This window comes from Pseudomicrostroma glucosiphilum, assembly GCF_003144135.1.
Source record: "Pseudomicrostroma glucosiphilum strain MCA 4718 unplaced genomic scaffold BCV69scaffold_3, whole genome shotgun sequence".
Lineage (NCBI taxonomy): Eukaryota > Fungi > Basidiomycota > Exobasidiomycetes > Microstromatales > Microstromataceae > Microstroma > Microstroma glucosiphilum.
In genome coordinates this window covers 803910-818684 of record NW_020289915.1, presented here as the reverse complement: position 1 = coordinate 818684, position 14775 = coordinate 803910, and the positions used below count along the sequence as shown (strand labels likewise).

Below are 14775 nucleotides of genomic sequence, written 5' to 3'. Positions count from 1 at the left end.
TGGATCGAGGGGGAGCGTAAAGGTGAGTGTGCGTGTGGTGGTGGTGCCTGGCGTGTGCGGTGCTTCTCTGCTCTCCTCTCCTCTGCGTCTGTGCAGGGCGGCTGTGCGCGCGACGTCGGTCACGCCCTCCGAGGTGCGACGCTCCCGCCCGCGTCCACGCCTTGCCTTCCTTCCACCTCGTACCACATCCATAAAGTCACCTCAAGTCCACGTCGCAGGGCCACAGTACTGCATCTCAGCGCGTATTCTCGTGGAAAAGGACAAAGGAGCTGCTCTACCTTGCTCAACTACCCTCCTTTTGAGGACACTTTACGCTCAAATCTCGACAGCGCAGACTAGACCTTCGGACTGAGAAGCTCTGAACGCGTCTGTAGAGAGTCCGCTTCTTCTATCCACAATTCCCAAAAACATACCAATCAACATGGCTGGACCCTCATCAAAGAAGGGAAAGGATTCGTCGGGAAGCAGCGGTCACAAATTGTGAGTCAGCTCCGAGCAAGCAGCATCGACATGAGAGCAGCTGTACCCTCCGTCCAGCTATCAAGCTGGGCAGAAGCAGCCAGGCGAAAGTTGCCCTGCCTTCACAGTGCGAGGGCTTTGCTGACCGCCTTTCACATCGCATTTGCTCACTCACAGTCAAGTTGGCGATGTCGTGCTAGCTAAGATCAAGGGTTTCCCAGCTTGGCCCGGAGTGGTGAGTAGGATCCGCAAAATACTCAATGCAAAGCCACAGTCCTTCATCTGACTCGCCAATCTGCTCCCCTACCCATCCTTCGCCATCAGCTTGTCGGAGAGGATCAAGTCCCGGAAGTTGTATTGAGCGAGAAGCCTAAGAACACTTTCATCATCCGTTTCTTCCCCAAGGCAGACTAGTGAGTTCCGCTTTGGAAGCTCATAAGATTGAGCGCAGGACTGACTCATTTGACCGGCGCTCCATCCCGGACCACCCATAGTCATTTCCCAAAGGCCTCAGATCTGACTCTGCTCACACGAGCGGAATGCAAGGCCTACGCAGAAGACACGCATCGAAAGGACGGAGAGCTCAAGGCAGCTTACAAGATTGGAGCAGACCCAGACGATTGGATCAGTGAGACTGACGCTGTCGTGCGGGAAGCAGAAAAGGCCAGGAAAGAGGCTTTACTGGAGGAGGAGGAGAATGAGGATCAGCTCGCAGAGGATGACGAGGAGCCCAAGCCCAAGAAGCCAGCAAGCAAGAAGAGGAGCGCGGCTCCAGCTAAGCCTTCTTCATCGGCTGCAACAAAGAAGGCAAAGACAGAAGCAAAGGACGCGAAAGGCGCGGCTCCAAGGAAATCTGTAGGAGGCGATGACGAGGGGGACGATGCAGAGTTGGACGAGGCAACAAAGAAGGTGAAGGGCTGGCGGCATGCGCTGCAGCGAGCCTTCCTCCCCAAGGGCAGGGATCCGACAGAGCAAGATGTTCAAGGTCAAGATGAGACCTTCACCACCGTCGAGAACGCAGACATCACATCAGATCAGCTCAAGGCTACAAAGATTGGCAAGGTGATGCGCAAGATTATCAGCTTGGAACACATCCCTACAGACGATGTTCACCACTTCAAGGAGCGGGCAGAGGCCTTGATCAACAAGTGGAGCAGCGTCTCCCAACCATCGGCTGCACCAGAATCAGCGGCAGAGAAGAAGCCGGCCGTCGATGGAGATGCCTCTGTTACCAAGGCAGAGGCTGGCGCTGAGACAAATGGCAACGGAGATGCAGACGTCGGAGACCTGACGGAAATCGCGGACACAACGGCTGCTCCTGTCACCAATGGGAGCGACTAGACCTTCGTCTGAAGTCTGGAGGATGTGTAGGAAGATATGAGATTGAGACGAAGGAATGGCGTCCAGGACGAAGCATGATGCAGAAAATGGAGCTGGATCGTCTGGAAGACCGAATCCACTGCAGAGGGGGTGCATAGAGATGTGAGATGAAGAGACGTTGCTCAACCAGAGCAAGACCCTCTGGCTTGCGGGAAAGCGGTTCGCCTCGCCTCTCTGAGCTGCCATATCCCAGGGGTTCCGAGAGACTGGCACTGTCACCTTTCGTCGTGCTTGCAGCGCCTCTCTTCTTGGTCATCGATGTTTCCTCCTTGTTGTCCTTGTACCACTTTGCAGCCCGAAATATGAATCATCCAGCGCAGAGATTTTTGGTCGCCGAGTCATCGAAGGAGTGAGGTTGCTCTGGCCAGCTGCGCGAATAGCAGCGTCGTCTTTGTTGGCTCTGGACTAATCATGCATGACCACGCAGAGGTAGTAGAGATCCTCCACACTGTGTTGCTCCCTGCTCATATCCTCTCCCCTTGCATGCCCACCCCTTCAGCGCCTGGCGCAGGCAGCAGATGCTGGTACCCATGTCCCTGTGTCTGCTGCTGTTCCTGACTCCTCATCTCCAACCTCTCCACCTGCTCCAAAACTCTATTCTCCCTCGCCCTAGTGCGTAGCGCCTCGTACCTCTTCCTCCCCTCCTCACTCCGAGCCCTCCTTCTCGCCTCTTCCAAACTCTCCACCGCATCTAGATGTCTACGCTCTGCATGCGTGACGGCCTGATCGCTCTGTAGTCCCAGTCTGTGGAATTGGAAAAGGGCTAGCGTCCAAGTGACCATAGCCACGGCGGCAAAGAAGCGTCGATTGGAGGCATAGCGCGGCCCCGCTCCTGCCGCACCCATATTATGTTCATAGAATCCCGCTCCACCTCCATTCCATGCTGCTTTTGGTCCACTAGAGGAAGAGTAAAAGTTTGAATAGGAAGACCCAGCCTCACGTTGCCAACCCGATTGATCGTGTGGTGCTTGCCAGGGCCGGAACCTCGTGCGAGGATCGCCCCCGTACCCGTGCCAGAACCCGTCGTTTTGAGGTCCAGAGGCAGTAGTGAAGGCACGACGACGCTGTAGCTCCTGCCACTCGGCCACGTTGGGTCCAAAGGAGGAAGAAGCAGAAGAGCTCCCACCATCCCAGCCTAGACCATACCGGTCGAATGCACTGCGCTTGCGAGTATCAGAGAGGAGCTCGTATGCCTTGACTACCTTGCGGAACTCCTCGACGATGACTTCTTGCTCCGAATCGGCCTTTGCCTTGCCCTTTTCCGTCGCTCTACTTGACTTTGCTCCATCTGCATCACCACTGCCACTGCCACTGCTGCTGCTGTTGGAAGCCGTGGCAGAGCGACGATCCGGATGAAGAAGCTTGACTAGGTCGTAGTACCTGTCCTTGACCTCTGCATGGCTCGCAGTCCGGGGCAAATGGAAGATCTCGTACGGCCCTGGATTGGAGAGGTGAGAAGGAAAAGCTAGCTGGGACGATGAGGAGCTGGAAGAGGCGACAGTTGCGTAGCCACAGCAGGATGAGGAGGAGGAGGAAGGTGAAGATGAAGCTGGGCTGCCTAGGAGTGGTAGTGAGACGGCAAAGGGGCTACAGGCGCTGCTCGGACCTCGTGCTAGCCGACAATGGCCGAGGTGGCGACTATAGGCAGCACAGGACTCTCTGAGGAGCATGATCGGCCGACATGGGTAGAAGATCGGGGAGTACTGAAGGTATGAAGCAACTAAGAAGTACCCTTATCGAAATGTGTGCTCCAGGCCTCTCCCGGTCGGAGCATTTAACGGAATTTACCTAATCAGGCATCAATCGACGCGGGCAAGCACTTTATTCGCACCATGAATTCAATGACATTGTAAAGACCCTTGTATGAGAGTCACAGATGACGATCGTACAAATAAGATCAAGAAGGAAATCGTCACTGACATGCTTCCCTTCACGCCTGGCCTCGACCTCCTCGGCCTCCCCTTCCTCCGCGTCCAGCGCCGCGGCTGGGGCCACTGGGGACTCCGCGGCCTCCACCTCGGCCTCCAGCACCGTTCGCGGCGTGCCCACCATTCATGTTCAGGCTGGCCAGCAAAGGATTGAGAGAGGCAGTCGCAGCCGCCCTCTGCTTTGCCTGGTCTACACTCGGTCGCTCCGTACCCGCCGCAACGCGCGAAAAGTGCGTCTCGGGTCTCACCACCGTGCCGCCGCCGTTGGCATGGCCATCTCGGTTGAGGATGTGCACAGGCGCACCACCGCGAGGAGCAGGAGCAGGATGGAAGAAGCTACTGCCTCTACCGCTACCGCCACCGCGGGTGGAAAGGCCCTGATAGCCTCCTCGAGCACCTCCTCTCGTAGAGCCGTGGCCATCGGCTGAATTGCCATTGGCCTGGATTGGACCGATGGTCCTCTCTAGAGCGTTTAGACTTGCGGAGCTATCCACTCCACTGGCGCCCTTCGTACTGCTGAATTGAGGTTGGGTCAGATTCAACACCTGGGCGAAGCCGATCGTTGCTCCACGATGTGCAGAGCATCGACCTCCGAGGGTCGTTCCGGCCAGGAAAGGGTTGTCAAAGACGACCTCGACGCTAGTAGAGGTAAGACCAACAACCACACCTCGTGCGCTCATCGGTACAGTGCCCGTGTCAGAGACTGCGATGACTCGGTCACCGAGCTCGAAGCGCTGAGCTTGCAGACGGTATGGCGCGTGAGCAGGCTTCAGAAGCGCAGTGCGGGGAATACCTTTGATGATGGCTCGCTTGACGACGCTCTGCTGTGCTGAGCGAGCGCCAGCAATGCGATCAGTAAAGGACTCAATGGAAGAGATCGCATCTTTGCCCAGTTGCTCAGCATAGAGTGGTACCGCCTCCAGATCCCTGACACCTTTCTCCTTGATCCACTGCTTCAGCTGTGCCGTTCTCTGGGGAGCAGCAGAGTCACCAAAGAACTGGACAGCCTCTCTGAGATCGGCCTTCTGATTGGCCATGAGCGCCTGAGGCACTTCTGGGAACTTGTTCTTGTACTCATTGATGAGCTCAATGGCCTTGTCGGAGAACTCCCAGCCAGCATTGTTCTTTCGACTGTAGCCCAAGACCTTGTTGCCCTTCGCCTCGAATTTGAGGTTCAAACCAACGTTGACTCGGCCTCCCTCAGGTGTCTCGATGAGCATCGAGCTGGTCAGCTTGCTCAACGCCAGGCCAGATAGGCCACACTTCTTGGAGACGACGAAGGAAGGGTAGTAAGCCTCTCGAGATCGCTGAGCGACCAGCTGATGAAGGGCCTGATTCTCCTTGGCCTGATTCAAGAAGAAGGCAATCTCGATGGCGAGTTGGTTGCCGGTACTTCCCACGACGGCTGCAGGTGACCCGTAGGCTTGATCGCCAAGGAAGAACACCTTTGCCTTCTCTGGGAATTCCTTATGGAGAGGCAGAGCTGGGCGTTCGACGAAGCGATTGTCCTCCTTGAAGACATCGGGTACGCAAGTCTGAATTGCTTGCTCGACCTCCTTGTCAGGCGACTCCTCGTAGTCCTTGACGAAGGAGCCATCTTCGAGTCGCTTCAGGCCCTTCAGAGGCCTGACATGGAGCAAAACGTTGACGTCTCCTACTTCCACGGCGAAGCGCTTGCTATAATGATGCTGGATGCGCGAAGCCTTGCGCCTCCAAGCACCTTGTGCTTCGGAGGAATGAGGGTTCTGGATGATCTTCTTTGTGTTCCCGACGAGACCCATCTCGTATCTGAACAAGCTGTCGGACACTGCAGTGACCAAACCTTCATTGAGGTAAGGCCAAGAGATAAAGGTACGCTTGCCCACCATGGTCTCCGCGAGATCTTGCACTTTGGTGTTCTCGTAGGAGTTCTCGACATTGATGACGATGCTCTCGCCCTTTGACTCTCCTTGGAATACACTCACTCCGTGGTAGCCAAGACGAGCATAGTGAACCAAGGTCTGGATAGATGGGAAGCCAGCGTGGCCTTGCTTGCCCATTTCAGCACCCTCAGGCAGACCCTTGACGAGATGCAAACCATCCAAGGTAGGCAGGTGGAAAACCTCCACCTTGGCCTTGCTATGCACGATATCAGGGAAGACGCCGGGAAGGGACGATGGGTAGTATCGCTCAGTCTCGGGGTCATAGAGACACTTCCAGCTGTCGCCGAACCCATTGCGGCTCTTCTCTTCCTTGGTCAGCAGGCCGGATCGCTTGTCGAGCGCTTCGAGCAATCGCTTCTCATCGATGAAGGGAATCTTGACGACCGCTTCCCAGTCCTGCTTTTTCCCGTTCAAGTCGGCCTCAAAATTCGATGGGTAGAAGTCGATGATGGGGGAATTGGGGTCTGTCATGAGATCGCGGAACGCCGGAGGGATATGCGTGTTGCTGAGAGCTGGCAAGACTCCCATCAATTGGTCGAAGGGTCGGAAAGGCTTGCCAAGGTTGAAGTTGAAAGTCATCTCCCCAACATCAAGAAGATCGGAAATCTTGGGCGCGTAATGATAATCGTAGAACCATCCCCACGATGCGACACCATCGTAGTAGTAGTGCAAGACCCATTGCAGGCCTTCAACGTATCGGTAAGCGAGCTTCTGCACTGCTTCCTTGTCCTTGTAGTCGATCTCCAGCTTCTCCTTGTAGTAGCTCCTCTTCCACTCGTACATCTTTTGATCCACCATCGCCTCGTACTCTTCCTCTTCGTCCTTTTCTTCAGCGGACGCCTTGTGCGTGCCGTTGCTCGTCTCGACCTTGGCACCGTCATACTTCTTCAGGACCCGAACAATCGCAGCCTCGCTTTCTGCCGCCGCAACCTCGTCTTCGTACCACAGACCTTGACTTGATGAGATCGCTATAGCTGGCCGGTCCTCGACTGGGTCGTACTCGTCGAAGCTCAGTCCCAGTCCGAGATTGCGGCATAGGTCAGAGACGAAGTCCTTATCTTCATCGCTGAGATCGGTCGAGAGGAAGAGATCTCTCGAGGCACTATGCGGATTGACGCGAAGGTCCTGCACGAATGCCTTGATGGTGTCGTACACGCTCTTCTGTGCTTCTGACATGAGCACCTGATTCTTCTTAGCACGAACCTTCTCCATAGCCTTGCTGTTCTTCTTTTGTTGATGCTTACGCATGAAGGTATCGCCAAATTCTTCCTCAAATTGTTGCCTCTCGAACTTCGTCAGCTCTGCGAGGATCAGCTGCAATCGATCCACTCGCAAGTTGCCAGATTCGTTCAGGTACCCTCCAGCTACAGGTAGGACCCTCTTGTAAATATTGAAGAGCAGGGGCAGAGCTCCTTCGTTGATATGCATGCCGGGAAGATGTGGCAGAAAGTCATTTCCGACGAAGATGTTGAGGAGAATGAAGTCGTCGATAATGCGCTCTAAACTGTACTCAAACGGTAACACTGAGCGTAAATCTGCAAATTCGAGGTTGAGGTACTCTCGGAAGAGTGATAAATGTAGCAGGAAGAAGTTCTGCGACTCGAGTCCTCCGCTCTTCTTCTTCTTGGGGCCAAAGCTGACTTCCTCTCGGAGAAGGGCAAAGTGAGGATCGTGGCTCAGTAGACCCAGCATGATGAGATCAGCATCAAGACCGTAGAGGCAGTGACGAACGTTCGGGTTGTAACCCGGTTGAGCCTTGGCAAGTCGGATGTACTCCATGACCTTGTGCTCTCCCTCTCCGGGCACATCGTGACCAGACAGAATGATCTCTGGACCCTGCCATGCTGCGTCTTCAGTGACCTTCTTGGCGATGAACCACTTCATTTGCTCGGATAGACGAGCCATGAATGGTGTACCTGAGGGCCAGTCATGGGGGCTCACTGTGTAAGCTGCCATACCCATGCTGCGTCAGTGGCAACATTTGCCATGGTACTCACCTGGTGTGATACAATTTGAGTCGAATGCGTCTTCCTCTGGCAGCTCCTCGCCCCTCTGCAGAGCTTTCTGCTTGAGATCCTTTGCCTCTTTTGCAGTCCTAAATCTCCTACTCCTCTGCTGATTCATCTTGGCCCTCGGGGCCACTCCATCGACGGCGAGGAAGAAAAGCTCTCTCGGCTTAATCTTGAGGAAGATGTGTTCGATATATGAAAAGACTGCCAGGAAAATCTCCGTCTCTGTCATTCTGAAATGCACATCCTCGTCGTTTGGGTGAGAACAATTGTGGATAATGCCGTTCATGTCCAGGTAGAGACGGTCAATCTCTGGCACCTTGTTCTCTTCTACCAGCTGACTGATCAGCGGGTAGCGCTCCGACATGGAGCGGAAGAATTTTGGGATACCTGCAGATAGCGAAGATATGGAGTATCAGCATCATACATGCAGAGGAAAGCTTCTTGCCTCAGCGCACCTGTACGTACCCATAGCTACTTATTCCGCAAAAGTGATTGTAGTGAAGTGAAAGTGATGGCCAAGTTGAGATATCCGCAAGCCTGGCGAACAGTAGATGCTAAGGTGACAGGGAATATACCGCACGAAGGAACGAGTGTTCGTCCCTACTCTCGATACACGAATCAGACGCTGACGATGACGAGTGTTGGTCAAGTTGGTTGGGTAAGGCAGTGGCAGCGATGGTCTTTCGTATGCGTCTGCACAAGGCTCGCGCTCGCTGGTGGAGTCGGGCAGGAGCGGAGCTCGAACCAGGGCACCTTCCGGTCCGATCGCTCTTCCGTCCAAAATTTAGACCGGAACCACGGCTTTCCCGTCCTTCCTTGGATACCACTAGTGAGAGAACCGATCAGCTTCACTTGCCGCCTCACCTGATCTACAGATATGGCCAACCCACGACAACGGAGGAAGACCCGTAGCGGAGCTGCCAACGGCCCCTCGGCCGCCGCCAAGCGTCACCAGAAGAAGAAGCTCGTACGAGCGCCCACTGTCAAGGGACCAGAGGCACTCAAGGATAAGTGGGATGGAAAGAAGACTGTCAGGCAGAAGTGAGTCTACTTCGGTCCAGAACCGCATTGCTCATGACTCCTTGGCTGACCTTGATTTTCGCCTTGTATATCGCAGCTATGCCGCCCTGGGTCTTCTCTCTGACCTCAAGCTACGTCCCTCAGGCGGTCTAGCCCCAGGAACAGAAGGAGGTGCCTCCCTCACACCCGCTGCTTCCTCCTCATCCGCGACTGCTTCAGGCAGCGGTAGCAGTGGCAAGCCTGGCAGGGGCATGGGACGTATCATTCGTGATGCAGAAGGAAATGTGGTAGATATCATCGAGGGATCTGCAGAGCCGGAAGATACACCGTGGGGAAAGCCTCTGAAGAACTGGGAAGATGAGGAAGATGAGGCGGAGGAGGAGGAGGAGGAGGAGGTAGAGGGACCGGCGAAGGTCACTGCTGCACGGGAGGAGAGCGAGGTTGTCAAAGGTATGTATCCGTGCTGATCGAGCACCTCCTGGTCCTCCGACTTATTCTCACGATCTCATCTCCTTCCTATACCCTCGCAGCACTGCAAGCTGTGCCAGACCCTGGCCCCCTGCTCCGCCACGTCTCCGAGCTCGAGGCGCACTGGCTTCTATCCCTCGTGCGGGAACACGGCGAAGATGTGGATGCGATGGCTATGGACAAGAAGCTCAATGAGAATCAAAAGACAAAAGGAGAGATCAGGTCGAGGTGAGTGCAGAAGCTGGGCAGCAGAGCCGTAAGTACGCCTGGCGCAGAGAAGCTGACCAGACATCTATGCTTGTGTCCCTTCGTCATCAGGATCAAACGGGCAGGAGGCTTCGAGCCGATCAGGACAGCCATCGCTTCTCAAAACTCGAGACAGTGATGACCAGCGTCCTGTTGCTTCACTCGTTCCATTTGTACATTCGTTGCTACATTCTATCATCTGTCATGGATCAAATCATACCTTCCAGTTCATTAGAGAGAGATTGGCTGTTCTATGAAGATACATGTTCGAAGGGAGGTTGCGTTTCCTTGCGACAATCAAGACCTGGAGATCAGGACGAGGAGACAGAGCAAGGGAAATCACCCGCCTGAAACGGGTGGAATGACAGCAACATCTTCTCCTCCCTTGAGCTGTGTAGCATCGCGATCCTCTGCGTCCACCATGACCTGATCCACACTCCAATTGCTCCTCGCAATGACCTCCATCAACCTAGCAGGATCCTTGACTCCTTTACTCTGGTGAATGAGAGCAGGCACTTCGCTCAGCTTGAGTGGAGTGCTCACAAGCGGAATCTTGATCGACGATGTACCAGCGGCATCTCGCGCAGCAGCAAAGAAGAGGATGTTGACCTGCTGCGCCGAGCTCTTGTGTAGGAGTCCGCGAGAGGTGGAACTTGCAGTCCTCTTGTGCTTGCTACTGCTATCGCTAGACTTGTTACGTCCGTCGTGATGAACGATCTTGGAGATGGAGCCAAACAATCCACTACGGCGATGCGAATCGCCCTCCTTTCTACCTCTAGCAGATAGAGGCGTGTTTGACCTGCTCGGAGGGTTGGTGGGCGGTTCGCTCGCGGCTCCCGTGCCAGTCGTCTGCGCGTCCTCATCGACCTGATCCAGCCTCCCAGCCTGTCCTTCGCTAGGCGTGACAGCTGCGCTTGCTCCTCCGCCAGAGCTCTTAGACATACTCAGCGTACTAAATGTACGATCGAGTGGGTTCTGATCAATGCACCCCGTCGGTGTCTTGAAAGCTTCATTTGTCTCTGTCACCGTCCGCGAAAGTGGTTCCGTAGAGGCTTCAGTTTCAGATGTGGCGACTGCTGCATTTGCACGAGCATGAGAGGCATTCACGGCATCTTGCCTGCTACTCTGAGCCGAATCGACATCTTCAATCTGCTTCGGATCGCTGACTTGAGTCGTGGGGGCGTCTGCCGGCGAGCCTGATGCGGTCCGAGCCAAGCCACGCATGTCCTTTGCTTCGCTGACGACATTTGCGACGTCGGCCTTTTGGAGCGCTTCAGCTCCTTCCGAGTCGTTTCCACCTCTCACCACCCATTCAGAAGCGCCAACCTCGCTGTTGCATTGCTCTTTGAAACGCTTCAGCATGGCGGCACGCCTCTCTTGTGTCAATTTCACAAGATCAGGCCAGTATTGGTCGTGGTGATATGTTGGGTCGACTTCTCCTCCATAGTCCGAGCTGAGTTGACTGAGAGGGACTTCTTCTTTGATTCCCTCGTCGAATTTGCACTTCGACTTTGTGACTGGGTCGATGAAGCTCTGAATGGCGCTCCAGAATGCCTTGAACACCCAAGGGACGTTGATGCAGAGAGCAACGCCCAGTCTCTCCACGTAGTGATTTTGAAGAATATACAGCATGAGCTTCGCATTGGCAATACTGGTAGGGTTTCGGCTCCTATTGTCGAAGTTGATCAAGAGAGCGAGCTGCTCAACTCCTGGTGGCATGAGGTCGATGCAGCTCTCGAGAATCCACACTGCGAATCGCATCTGCGTTGGGGACTCCTTTGTATTGTTGCGATGCGGATGCATATAGTGCAAGGGCCGGGCAGAATTGTCGAAACCCATGACGGTCTCCTTGCCACTCTTGGCTTCTTGCTCCACTTCGGCTGGATCGATTGAGTCGACTCCAAATTCACGCCTCCAAGCGATAGTCTCGGCAAGACGCTTCTTTGCGGCGTTGAGATCCCACTTGGTAGCCCTGAGATAGCGCAGCATACTTTCTCGGGACAGCATCCTCAGCTTCTCCCACTCTGTAGGTGGCTCCTCAGCTTTTCCATCCTTCGCGTTGAGAGAAACGGGATAGGTCTTTCGTTCTCTAAAGTACACGAGCATCTCCGCCAAGAGCTTTTCTTGGCTATCAGACAACTTTGCCGGAGGCTGTGGTCGACATCCTTCCTCGGGCTTCCTAAAGACTCCCGTGAACGCTCGGAGCGAAGGATTTTCTACCGCTGTTTGCTGGGAATTAGCCCTGGATGATGTCTTTTTGAGGTTGTCCCCTCCTTTGCCATAGTTACTGTACCGGCTGTAAGTCTTTTCGAGCAGACTAGACCGACCAGTCGCTGACGTCTCCCGAGAACGTGTCCTCGATGGGTTGACCATCTTGTGCAGCAGTGCAGAAGTGATGCAGAAAGAGGCAGGCGGCGTTCCAGAGGTGGAGGAAAGAAAGTAATGATCGAGTGTCCGATGGGGAAAGGGGACACTGGCGCCAATTGACGTAGCTTGAAGAAGCAAGCAGCGTTCGAAAGAAGTGGCAGGTGTCTCCTCAGACGAGTCAGGAGCAGAGACCCGACGAGCTGCGCGCTTCTGTTAGACCTTCGCGAAAGATGGGGCTGAGCCTAGTGGAGCAGAGACTGGAGCAGCGGTGTACCTGACTCGATTGATGGAGGAGAGGTGAAGATTGACGAATTGATTAAGTAAACGGGCACGGAGTGAAGAAAATTGAAGATGACTGGAACAGGTAAAATAGATGGCGGAAGTTGTGAGCACGGGAGCGTGAAGGTAGGCTATATCGCGGCGGGGGTATGACAGAATGCGTTTGTGCCGACGCTCTCGCTCGGTCCGGCCTGAGCAAAGGCGGATGATGCATGTCATGGCCCCGCGGCAAGCTGGAGCCGTCTTTTATCCCCGAGATCCGCCCCGTTCCGCTCATCGCCGCCGCTCATCGCCGCCACCCGAACGTCTCCTCACTCACCTGAAACAAGAGCAGAGGGCGGACCTGACAGCACACGCAACAGACGACGTCGATGGAAAGACAAAAGGTCGCCGTCAAAGTGGCAATGTTCCTGCTTGGCTGCTCCGAGTGGGGGGCAAAGCAGCGAGGAGGAGGAAGAGGACGCCCTGCGCTTGCCAAGTCCCGCTGCAATCTGGGAGCGGGGAGGGAGCGGAAGTGGAGGCAGTCCGCCCCATGCATGCATGCCTACATCCCTCCTCGAGCCGCTGCTGCGCTACCTACGCGGCTCGCCAAGCTTTACTAAGCACTCGCAGCGGCTACGATCGCCGCACTTCTGCATCGTGAGAGAGTCTGAAGTGCGATTCACTATCTTCTGGCGTCTCGATACGATGGAAGAGCCATTACGAGCCCTTGCACTGATGTGTGCCTCGCTCGGTGCGTCTGCAAAATGCAGAACGTCGGACATTCTCTGAGGTGCAACGGTCAATGCACTAAGTCGCCCCGGTAGCTATAGCGTGGTCACAGATAGCAGACGATGAATCTGAAGACTCTCGAACGATGCCCATCCAGCATCCGGTGTCCCCAATTTGCACTTTGGGGATGTGGCCAGAACGCCCTGTGCCGTCGAGCCCGGGATGACAAGGGTCTTGAGAGAGGCGAGAGGTCCGAGTTGCACATCGTCGTCGTCATTCGTCGTTGTCTCATAAGGAGGCTGTACGCATGGCATTGCTAGTTTCCAGGACATTCGTGGCCATCTTATGACGGAATGCTACGCGACGAGGGTGGAAGTGGACGAAGGCACGGGTCTTGATTGATTCGATGTTGTGCCGCGTATTGAGGGCAAAGGGGCGAGGATGGGCAGGGCGGCGCAGCGCAGGGCAGAGGAGCACAGCAGTCAGGGCAGTCACAGATTCATTCATGTGCTGGCTTGCCGTCCTACAGCCGCCGCCGCCCCCTCGCCCCAGACTAAGCCTTCAAGAAAGGGGCTGGACTACGGCGTCACCTCTTCTCTCTTGTTCCATCGCTACCACCGAAATCAAGCTACGGAAGATCACCACCATCTCGACCACCCTACCTTGCACCACCTCCAAACCCACATACAATGCGATCACAAAGCGTAAATGCCCTCCTCGGCTGCGCCGCTGCAGCCCTCCTCGCTGCCAGCGTGCAGGCTACCCTGACTATCGACACTCCTTCTGCTCTCGCTGAATGTCTCCCGACTGCAATCAGCTGGAAGGATGCTACACCCCCAGTCTACATCTCTGCCTACCCAAAGGGTAACACTGCAGGCAAGGCTTACACCTTGATCACCAAGTCTGACCAGGCCACCGGTAGCTTCTCCTGGACGTGAGTAGAGTTGACGGATAGTCTATACAGCAGAGTGTACAAGGAAAGCTAATCTTAGTCCGTTGAAACAATCACAGTGTCAACCTGACTGCCGGTACCACCACTACCCTTGGCATTCGTGACAAGACCGGTCAGGTGCAGGCCACTGCACCCGTAACCATCTTCGAAGCACCAGCTGGGACCGACGACTGCAAGCCCATCAAGCCCTACGATGGTGGCTCCGACTCGACTCCTGCAAGCGGTGGCAACAACACGACGGCCAGCGGTGGCTCTTCTCAGACTCCTGCATCCCCCACCACCCCTACGAAGGGATCAGGTGGCTCTTCTTCTTCTTCGGGCGGTAGCACCAGTGGCGCTGCCGGTGGAGCCAAGGACACCACCGATACTGCTGACACCACTACAAAGAACGGCACTGCCACCGCTGGATCTGGTACCGACAACAGCACCGTCCCCGTAGACGGTTCTACCACGCCTGGCTCTGACACTGATGCCAACGATGCTCCTTCAAACCTCTGGGTGGGCTCTTCTGACCAGAACTACATCCTCATCATCTCGGTACTCCTCTCCACTGCAATGGCCGTCATGATCGGTGCTTGGAGCGAGTAAAGTGCAAGTTGCTCGCGGAGATGATGTCTGCTCATGTCGCCCACAAAGTCAAAGAAAGTAGCGTCGATAGCCATCTAGCCGCGCAGACCCTGTCAGTATCTCCTGCTTCTTCTTAAACCCCTTTTCAGAAACACTCCCTTGTTCCCCACCCACGACCTCTTCTTCCCTCTCAATATAGTCTCTTTTCAAACATGTCCGTCCCCTCTGCGCGGCTTTTGCTTCGTCACCCATGCCCTCTCAGCCCTCCGCCGCATCCACATGCACACGTTCCTTTTTTTTTCCCCGCCTTTCGCCCAATCACTCCACCTTTGACATTTGACCAACAAAACGTTTTGCTTTACCTTTACCCGCCGACTGCCTCCTGGTGTGATCTCGAACAAAGGCACGAGTGAAGTGACCCTTTCAACGAGGGGAAAGCGTAGTCAAAAGCGTAGTCAACCACA

General features: G+C 55.1%; 6 protein-coding genes across 6 annotated transcripts; 4 read left to right on the top strand and 2 right to left on the bottom strand.

Annotated features, from left to right (window-relative positions):
• The first annotated feature begins 168 nt into the window (after positions 1-168).
• BCV69DRAFT_142638 (hypothetical protein) lies at positions 169-2052 on the top strand. The gene is made up of 4 exons (XM_025489298.1): positions 169-480; positions 637-694; positions 784-872; positions 954-2052. The coding sequence occupies exons 1-4, from the start codon at positions 422-424 to the stop codon at positions 1798-1800; spliced, it is 1053 nt and encodes a 350-aa protein (XP_025349550.1). The 5' UTR covers positions 169-421; the 3' UTR covers positions 1801-2052.
• A 251-nt stretch (positions 2053-2303) lies between these two features.
• BCV69DRAFT_311197 (DnaJ-domain-containing protein) lies at positions 2304-3509 on the bottom strand (the record flags this gene model as incomplete). The annotated part of the gene is made up of 1 exon (XM_025494841.1): positions 2304-3509. One exon carries the CDS (start codon positions 3507-3509, stop codon positions 2304-2306), a length of 1206 nt encoding a protein of 401 aa, XP_025349549.1.
• Positions 3510-8508: 4999 nt separating this feature from the next.
• BCV69DRAFT_281389 (hypothetical protein) lies at positions 8509-9662 on the top strand. The gene is made up of 4 exons (XM_025491972.1): positions 8509-8742; positions 8819-9171; positions 9252-9417; positions 9508-9662. Exons 1-4 carry the CDS (start codon positions 8579-8581, stop codon positions 9572-9574), a joined length of 750 nt encoding a protein of 249 aa, XP_025349548.1. The 5' UTR covers positions 8509-8578; the 3' UTR covers positions 9575-9662.
• Positions 9663-10722: 1060 nt separating this feature from the next.
• Positions 10723-11808, bottom strand: BCV69DRAFT_246708 (CRAL/TRIO domain-containing protein; the record flags this gene model as incomplete). Its single annotated transcript, XM_025490221.1, has 1 exon — positions 10723-11808. A coding segment is annotated over one exon (1086 nt), but the record flags the coding sequence as incomplete, so codon positions are not given.
• A 215-nt stretch (positions 11809-12023) lies between these two features.
• Positions 12024-12961, top strand: BCV69DRAFT_142531 (hypothetical protein). The gene has a single exon (XM_025489296.1). It carries the CDS (start codon positions 12239-12241, stop codon positions 12722-12724), a length of 486 nt encoding a protein of 161 aa, XP_025349546.1. The 5' UTR covers positions 12024-12238; the 3' UTR covers positions 12725-12961.
• Positions 12962-13303: 342 nt separating this feature from the next.
• BCV69DRAFT_142578 (hypothetical protein) lies at positions 13304-14428 on the top strand. The gene is made up of 2 exons (XM_025489297.1): positions 13304-13726; positions 13804-14428. The coding sequence occupies exons 1-2, from the start codon at positions 13482-13484 to the stop codon at positions 14330-14332; spliced, it is 774 nt and encodes a 257-aa protein (XP_025349545.1). The 5' UTR covers positions 13304-13481; the 3' UTR covers positions 14333-14428.
• Positions 14429-14775: the final 347 nt, after the last annotated feature.